General features: G+C 38.8%; 1 protein-coding gene across 1 annotated transcript in view; it reads left to right on the forward strand.

The window, feature by feature from the left end:
* LOC149775935 (beta-hexosaminidase subunit beta-like) overlaps positions 1 to 9730 on the forward strand; it is a 42334-nt gene extending 32604 nt beyond the window's left edge. The window contains exons 12-16 of the mRNA XM_089943543.1: positions 10 to 181; positions 6420 to 6507; positions 7454 to 7558; positions 8136 to 8304; positions 9517 to 9730. Coding sequence (XP_089799669.1) covers positions 10 to 181; positions 6420 to 6507; positions 7454 to 7558; positions 8136 to 8304; positions 9517 to 9630 — 648 coding nt within the window. The 3' untranslated portion in view covers positions 9631 to 9730. The remainder of the gene's footprint in view (positions 1 to 9; positions 182 to 6419; positions 6508 to 7453; positions 7559 to 8135; positions 8305 to 9516) is intronic.
* Positions 9731 to 10106: the final 376 nt, after the last annotated feature.

Genomic DNA, 10106 nt, shown 5'->3' on the forward strand with positions numbered 1-10106 from the left:
GCATTTCAGATACCTCAGGATTCAATATTACAAGTATGGATGAACAGGCAAAACTATGTACAACAGTTGAATGAACAGGGTTATAGAACAATCTACTCCAGCTGTTGGTACCTGGATCACAGCAAATACGGGATCCAGTGGAGCGAATACTATTTATGTGACCCGTCACCTTACTTTGATGGTGAATATCGATAAATGTGAAGTTAGCACGGTTAAAATGTGTTTATAGATGGGAAAATATAAGCCAGTTTACTCCCTTTCTTCTTTCAATACGTTAGCCAATCATGATACCTTAGACAGTGCTCGATCAGAGGGATCATCCCTTCGCACAGGGATTGGCAGCAAATCCCGTGAATAGCCCGTTCTTGCTAAGCCACACATTATGGGTAGCCTATGCGACTCCACAATAGTTATGGTTATATGTGTAATTTATATGAGCGTGCAAGTCTGTAGTGAGCTATAGAAAATTCAAAACATATTTATAATTTCCGCTGCGACCGGGTATATACATGTAAGTTTTCTATACCAATGCAATTTTAGCCAAACGCCACTGAATTTACATGTACAGGCCGCCATTGAGCCTTCCTATAGGTAGGATTAAATTGGTATTATATACTGACTCTGCATTGCTTTCATTAAGTCGTCAGTTAGCACCAATTTCTAGGCAACACATTATAACTATAGCACTGTGCCAACATTTATTGTGTTACCAAACAACTGGACAGGGCTACACGCGTTTATAAGTTCTGCTCTATTTTTTGTCTTGTTGCAGATTAGATCACTGCAAGGCTAGATATAAACTTTGCAAACGCTGAAAGAATGATAACGGCAATCACCCTAAATGTGTGGTATGTTCCAGTTGTGAAACTATTAGCTCGAGCAAATTTTGTACACTATGTCCTGAAGATCAATATAATACTGTGCTTGAGGCACCAAAAGGGAAAGCCCCAAAATGCACATCCAAAGGAGGAAGACACCATAAGTATACATGCTCACGTGTCCCCAGTGTTTGATGTCTTACGGAGAAGGGATACAAATCTATAAATTGTGCATCAGCAACACAACACCTAAAATCTACACTTGAAGAGACAGTTCCGGCACCCCGCTCACCTCCACGGTACTAGTCTTTCTTGGCAATATCAATAGGCCTTTCCACTTCAAGCTTCTACTCCATATATGTCGCTGAACAAGGAGTAAATGAGCAAACCACATAGCCAAACTACAATCTCGCACACCAGATGCACGTACCGGCGTTGTGGATCAAACATTCGGTACCCAGACCCAACATCACGAACTGGACGATGTTCTCCCAACAAAATGGCCCACTTCGGTTGCAACTGGTTTATGCCATATTAAAGGGATTATAACGGGTCACGACCACAACACATAATGCATTATAAGCCACCAGAAGAACACCTCTTGAGCAGTATGCCGAACCCGGTCTATGCAGGTACTAGCATGGATCCGCCTACCCACAATATTCTCATATTTTTGCCATTCAGAGAGACCCTTTAATCAGCGACCGCTTGGAAGTCAGAGCTCTCCGTTAATTTGTGAGCGACAGACCTCGACATTATTTGGCAGCTAATTCTCAGGCAGCTAATTCTCAGGCAGCACAAGAGATGTCAAACTCGTCACCTACAGTCAGAGATGACGATGCTTGGTCTCAAGTTTCTTCGTCGTTACTATAATATATGTTTACGCGTGAAGACATATTCCAAGCTTCAATCGAAGAAAATATCCGGATTTTACCATCTCAATTCTGCCTTCCTTCGATAACTTCATCAACTACCTGGATCAGAGTTTCAGCATCAGTTGATATTCTGACTAACAATTAAGAATCCGGCTTCAAACAAGTTACGCAAGACTGGCGGAGTTACTGACAGTTTGGGCTGTCTAAATCGTCAGTTACAGGACCCAAACGTCAACTGACTATTTTTCTCACAAAAGCACCAGCCACTGAATTTTCGTATGGCATTTATATAAGTTCAGTACTCCAATATTTAAGATGGACAACTCAGCAGTCCACCGTGATACCATAACCTTGGGGATGACGAAATGGTAATCCAAACTAATGGATTGAAATTCTTTCAATGACACTAAGCAGATGGTACGCAATATCGTATCCGTGGACTCTGTGTTGGGCTTAGTATCTATGGCAATCTTCCGACAGGCTGAAAACAACTTATCTTCTCCCGCTCTGAATAATACAGGATATTGGTGTCGTTCTCCTGAATGGCCTGATTATTAAACAGAGCTGCTTAATACACCCATGCTGTAACAGTAGCTGAGAATTTACAACTGGCGGAACGATATCGGATCCCACTCTGAATACTACAGGATATGGATGTCGGTCTCCTGAATTCCGCAAGTATTAAACAGTGCTGCTCAACACACCAATCCCATAACTGTAGCTGCGAATTTACAACTGGCCGTGTTCTCTGCCTCTGTCTTCCTTAAGGATGATCACCAAAAGACGAAACTACGATCGCAACATTTAAATTCTATTCTCCTATTTAACGGCCAGGTTGACAAAATCTGTAAATAATCAATCACGGAGACTAATTTCCCTCCCACACAACCTAGTCATCAGCGCAGGTACGTTTCGGAAAATTAACAGAAAGAACACATGATCTCGTCTGGGACACAGGCCTCTGGGAAGCAGTCCAACGGACGTTACATCCTTCGTAAACTATAGTTCTCGCGCACAAAAGTGGATAAGAGACAGAGATAGTTTCTCCACAAAATAGACTCCATTTCTCAAAATATTTCATCATTTTCACACTGTCCTTACCATAAATCCCGGAAGGCGGAAGGCTCCAATTATTTGCTTTCGAATGAGAGATTTGCGACAACGATCAGTGTATTCGATAAGTTGATTTCGAGGGACTCTGAATCACTTTCAGGAAACCTCCTCCTCCGCCCCGTTAGTTGCAAACCCCATCACAGACACATTCAAAGTCACCACTTTGCAGCGAGGAATGACATTTTCCAGAAAAGGGCGGTAGAAACCGTTCAAATTGTAAAGTTTCAGAAGTTTTATTCAAGACTATTTTTAGTCCCAAAGAAAAACGGTAGCCTGTCATCGACCTAAGTGCCCTCATTCAGTTCATGTGCGCCCCTTGATGCATGATAAAAAACACCAGGGTGCATTTTAAATGCCGTCCAGGAGGGAGAGTTAACAATCAGTATGGACTTTGATAAAGGACGCACATTTTCGCTTCCTTATCCAAACGGCTTCTAGGATGATCCTGCGATTCTCCTACAAAGGCATCATAAAAAAATTTCAGAGTGCTTCCAATTGGACTCGAGATTAGTCCCTGGGTATTCACCCGTCTGATTAACCGAGTAATGTTTCGTATCCGGATCATCTGTAACGGTGGCAACATCAAGCTGCCTGGACGACATTCTGCAACAATTTCATGTAAGTTTTATATTATAGCACGACATGATAACTCTTTTTATACTTCTCATAAACATTGGTTTCCCTGCTAACATGGACAAATCCGACCTTATACAGTCTCAACAATTTGTTCATCTAGGTATGGAGTTCAACAACAGATAAACAATGTACGGACATTTGAAAAACAGTACCATGGTGGATTCTTTACTTTTGATGAAAACTCCGGTCGAGAATTCCTTCCTTCGCCTACTAGGCCTAATAAAGATGCAGCGGACCTCATAGTCCTAGGTTGACTTTTTATGCGCCCTTTACAAATGATTCTCTTGTCATAATGAAAGCCAATAGTATGGACCAACTGCTCTCTATCTGCACACAAATAAGGTACCATCTCCGACAATAGATCATCCTTTCTTGGATCACGTCGGGTATACCTCTGCAAGTACAACCGCCAGAAATCAGTCTGTACGGATGCAAGTACAATGAACTGAGGAGGCACACGTACGACCGTCTTTTCGCGAAGCCAGCGGAGTGTGGTCTCCCCAGAAAAGTCATCTACATATAAAATAAACTAGAGATTAAAGCCATTTTGAAAGCATTGCATTGGTGGCAGGAATACCTAAATGGAAAGGGAAATTCTTATCTTAGCCAAAAAAACTACGGTGGTGGCTTACCTCAAACGGCAGGGTGGTACTAAATCCCACGACCTTTCCATCCTGGTGTTTTTTTTTTTTAAAGTGGTGTCTTCAATGATAAATCCACGTCCAAGTTCGTCATATTCTATAACAACTAAACGTAATAGCAGATTCATTGCCTCGGAACAATCAACTAATACAGACAGAATGGTCTCTCCATCCATCTGAATTTTTCTTCTTCAGATTTGTGCCTGATGGGAACGACTATTCGTGGATCTATTTGCGACAAGGTTGAATATCAAACTTCCAACATACGTTTCTGCAGTCCCAGATTCCAACGCCTGGGCAGTCGATGCGTTATCTGTAGATTGGGACGGTCTAGGCTCATACGCTTACTCTCCAACACCTCTGATTCCAACGATGATGCAGAAAGGAAGAAAATCAGAGTGTCGTCTTACCTTGATTGCAGCATTCAGATGGGAGAAGTCGTGGACGACCTCAACGATCTCATCAATCTTGCAATGGAAGTCAAAGGAAAATTTATATATTCCCTAATCTTCGCAAGCAGCCACAACCGTAGTTGTTTCATCCGAATCCAGAGGTACTAAACCTACACGTCTATATCATATTAAACAGGATATCAATAATAAACAGTTCTCACAACTAGTCGTGGAGAGAATCGCTCAAGCAAGAAGGCACTACACTGTGACAGCATGCTAAGGCAACTGACAAATCTTCACATAATGGGTACACAAGAAAACATTGTACCTCTGTATGCATCTTTACATCAAATAACTAACGTCTTTTCAAAGAGAAAATTGTTGCACCAAGTACAACAAAAGGTTACCGCTCCACAATCGCCGACAACTGCGCCATCACTGAAGAGAATATATTGGTCGAAACCAAAACTTATCCGACATTCTCTCCAACTTTTATTATACACAGCCAAGAAACGTTGGCTCTGTTCCCAACAAGCTCGCGTAGATGGGTAACAAGACATTCATTAATTAAATCGCTGTCTGGTCTGGACATTTCAGCTCAAGGCCACCTACAAGACATAACGCGAGCTCTGAAGTGGTATCTGAAAAGAACATAACCATTGCGTCCAGTGAGATTACGTCTCTTGTTCCCTCTGAAAAACAATAAGAAGTTAAATCATCACAGACATTTTTTGTCCTGGATAAAGTGGGTTATTTTCTCTGAATATCGAATAAATAACCCCAGTTCAAATGATTTTGTTACGCATTTCGGCTCACGTAGTTAAAACTGTCGCAACAACCATAGCATTTGAGCGAAACTGTTCTTTAATGGCATTACCCATGCCGTGGCATGGAGCTGGAGGTCCACATTCACCAGCTTTTGTCTAAGATAATTTTCACCCCAAAGGGCTCAGCTCGATCTAGAGGGACCTATAGCAGTGGTACAACAGGTCACGTTACCAGGTCGTTCGATATCTTTATAAGGATGCGGCTTCAAGACCTCAGCTGTATTTGCGGAGGGGAAAAATTTCCCTGTGTCAAGCCCCTCCCAAACAGATAGAATATATTCCAGTCGGGTTATCTAGAAGTTGTCTCACATACCATAAGGCACTCTGAGATGGCCTTCGGGTAAGAGTTTTACATGTACTTCCTTCAACCCCTTACGTGTTCGTCTAATGTATTATGGTTGGGTAACATATTGAAGGAAGAAACAATTTTTATAGTATAATATTTCTTTAATAATATATAAAAAAATCAGGATACTCATATATCCTCCCAGCGTCCCAGCAATTATATTGGTATATAGAGCGTGCCATACAATCATGGGCTTTGCCGCCAATCCATATGCCAAGGGGAGATCATTCTGACCGACCACCACCTTGTTTGGCAAATAACATTAAGCTTTTTAAAACTGAAAGTTTTATCTTCGAGGGATGGATTTGCGCGGCAGTAGTAATTCTTCTAAGGTATTATGATTATGTCAAATAGCACACATATGTCGTGATCTGCCGTAGTATAATGCGTCTAGAGATCAAGGTATATGTTGTTTGTTCTACCGATTACTCGTAGCATACTGCAAAGACCCATGCCAGATTTGTCGACATATTATGCGGTGGCAGATTTGGATCTGTGCAATTTGCAGTTGGACTGGTCTTATAAGCAAATATATACGATATTTAATCAATGTGCATCTAATTGATTTTTAAAAAAAGAACGAATTGACGCTGTTCTATATAATGATATATATTATTGTGCTTATTGTTTACCATTATTTTAAAAATAATAACAATGCAATGCTTCCACTGTCCCCAAAACACTGATACATGTGTTTTAATGCAAAAATACAGAACGAAGATGATCGAAAATGTACTTGAAATAATCAATTATTTTGTTTTTTCATCACAGAGGGTGCTGAGAAAGACAAACTCCTGGGTGGAGAGGCATGCCTGTGGTCAGAATACGTAGATAATAATAACCTCATGACCATGCTTTGGTGAGTTCCTGTAACCCTGGAATAAATTTGCATGAGACATTCCTCTTTCTTTGTATGAGTTCAATACACAAAAAGAGGGACAGTGTGTTATTGCTATTCTAAAACTGTTTGATTAGTGGATTCTCTCTCTCTCTCTCTCTCTCTCAAGTTTGGCATGAGAACTGCTATTGTGGAGAAAATACAACTAATGTAGCAATAAGTCTTTAGAACAGAGGCCATCAGATGATAAGGGCTTTTGTTAGAAAATTATGTTCAAGATATTGCTCTGTTAAAATGTCATTTTGGAATATTGTTCAGTTAGAAAAAATGATACATGAATGACGCATACTCTGAGTGAATAACGGATATAATTCATAACGTTGTTGAAAAATTCACTATTTTCACTAGCGGCGAGGCCATGAATTTTTCACCCACGAGATGAAATATATCCGTTACTGAAAAATGTTCATTTTATTTTATGCTCATACGTATTGGATAGCAATATGTTTAACATTGAATTGCGACCGATTTCTTTCTTTATCACGCGTGATAATGTCAGCGGTTTACCATTTATGTTCTGGTGTATTGTGGATATATTAGCACTAAATGTCAGTAGTAACATAATTATTCTTTCAAGGTACAACAGCGTATCAAATATGAAAAATGTATGACTACAATGTGTGATTTGAACTTGGTTTGTCTGCATGGGAGGCTGACAATCTACTAAATCAAAAGCGTGATTTTAAACTTATTTCAAATGTATTGGCCATAGTGTTATCGATGACAGGCCATTTAACAAATATTTCTAGTATTGCACTACAATCAGTTATCAAAATTATTTCTGTTTGAAAATCCGGTAATTCACAGCGTAGCAGAAAACAAACAAATATATTGTACCATTTGTCCTTTTTATTTTTGTTTTATTTTGTTTGTTTTGGGGGTGATTTTGTGGGTTTTTTTTATGTAGGCCGCGAGCTTCTGCTGTAGCTGAAAGACTATGGAGCGCGAAAACAATCCGGGACATTAACAGCGCTGGAAGAAGATTACAGGAGCACAAGTGTAGAATGATGAGGTATGTACCGATACGAAAAAACTTAGCTATTTGCATACAAATGGTACGTCCACTCGAAATTGTTGGTGTTTAGATTCAACGTACCAAACACACTTGACACTGCTTTACTTCGTATTATTATATAATGTATAACAAATGCATGACACAGCGTACCGATACGTTGTAATTACTACTTCCATCTTTAAGATTGCTCACAACAACCAGCTATAGTCACGTTTTCATTGGGACGGTAATACTATAATTGTTAAAACACTGGTACAAATATGAATGTCAACCAATTGATTGTTTATATGTAGCTACTTTAAACGCATTTGTATATCAATATATTTTTTTCTGGCCCTTACCATTTTCATCTCTAAAGTATTTTTACAAAAACTATTGCAAGTCGAAAACCATAATATTTTAAAGGCGATTAGATGTGTCTTTCGATCAAAAGGTTGCCTACATTACCCATTTAAATGGAGTAATATGTCGATACAATTTTATGGCTCTTTTTTCTATTATCTACAATGCATGTACACAAGATATTATTGTATTATTAATATTTAGTTGCTTTCATTTTTATTGTCGCTTGCAGACGTGGATTTAATGTCGGTTATGCCAGCGGTCCTGATTATTGTCTCCGTCCGCTTGAATCCAAAGAGTCGCACGAAGATGACGCAGGCTCATCCAGTGAAGAAATCATCATAAGGAACATAAAAAGTATTGGCGGGAAAGCAGCGTTAAAACTAGGATCAAGCACAATAGTGAGTTACATTCATGTTGACTCTGCTGTTTGAATTATTTAGTATGCTTATTTAGCTTTCCTTCGTCGTTCAGGAATTTACTTTGTTCGCACACTAAACTGATACTTTCAGTTATTGATTTGATGAAACATACAATCGTAATATGTTCCATATCTTAGTACCCTCGCAGTTATCAGAATCACAAGAACGGATTTGTAGTCTGAGGGAAACAATGACGTTTTGTTTTCACTTTGAATCTAAATCAGTCTTTTGAATTTCAGTACTTTATTTCATTCGCTATTTATATTTTTCTCAGCAATTGTACGTAGTGTTTTACGTTTGAATAGAATGACGCTACAAACTTTACCTCTTTCTGCTGCTGCTGATGCATTCAAGCAGTTTCCCGAATAGTGATCATTCAGCGTAGAGCAAAAGAATCTACCAATGGTCGAATTATGGATGTAAAGGACGTGCATAAAATCTATTTTATCCCTAAACGAATTTTAATTTTGAAGACTTGTATTTGATTCAGTAATATTTTTCTTTTGACAAAATGCACACAAACTGTTAAGATAAACTTGCTAAATATACACCGATATAGGATAGAAAATAAAATAACAAAATTCTACAATTTTACACAACGCAAGCCCGACGCCACCTTGAGTTTCAGTGAAAACAAGTAATTAGAATTATGGAAAGTAGTCTATTTATTCAATTAAATTTGCTTGGGAAGCATTTCTGATTTCTTATTAAAACATCGCCCACAAGGAAGACAAATTTTTAAGAGGAAATTGTGATAAATATATAAATTTCTGCATGGTCCTTTCGCTAACCAAGTTTTGTTTTTATGTTTATAATTTCGAAAGGCGTTATTGATATAATTCTGTGAATCCTGGTGGCAGCAAGAGGGAAACTGGTCTAATAACAATTTACGAACATTTGTGTCACACTTTAGGGGTAATGTTAGATACATATCGGCACCATCTTGAACGAATGCAAGGAAAATCTTACTCAGCATGCACCGCGGAGGATTAAGGGCCTAGCAGTTCAAAGGGTTACCCACAGATATTTAGAATTATCGTAAGTCTCTACCCAAACAGTCAGGAGCCAGATTTTAGTAGTCACCAGTCTGTGAAGTTGCATTATTGACTTGTCCCCCTATTAAGATCGGAAACAGCAAATTTTCGGGAATAAGTTCATTTCTTGAAATCTTTGTTGTATATCTGCTTTCAGGTACTCCCAATCATGAATACTGCCATCATAGTGGCGGGACTGTTGCTGATTTACAAAATAGTTCGGAGTTGGCGGCGAAAATGGACTATTTTACCCAGAATGCAGAAGGTGTAATAAACGTGCTTCCAAGTCTGCCATGTTCGAATTATGTCCTTTATAATGGATGCCTCTAACTATCTTTAAGAAACATTCTATTGTGAAAGTGTGACCCAGAATTGTGAATCTTTTTGTATTTTCTCACTGAGATGTGACAAAATTTTTTTTCATTTTATTTCATGTGTGTGTGTGTGTGTGTGTGTGTGTTTATGATGACAGTCTTTCAGTGAAAGATAAAGGTTGTAGGATCACTGTTCAATAGCTAACGCATACGTGTCTTCCGTATTTATGATAGCTTTTTGTCACCAATGCATGAAACTAATTTACTTTTCTGGAGGTTAATTGTTAATATAATGTAATAGACCTGGGGCTCTAAAGCTGTAATAGGATGGATGGGAAGGGTGTTTTTTTCTATGTCATAAATTTAACATGTTGTACATGTCAATGAACATATAAACTGCTGAAAGAATGAATTTAAACATTGTAATGTATCA

This window comes from Sinohyriopsis cumingii, chromosome 19, assembly GCF_028554795.1.
Source record: "Sinohyriopsis cumingii isolate HCF-2022 chromosome 19, ASM2855479v2, whole genome shotgun sequence".
NCBI classification, from domain to species: domain Eukaryota; kingdom Metazoa; phylum Mollusca; class Bivalvia; order Unionida; family Unionidae; genus Sinohyriopsis; species Sinohyriopsis cumingii.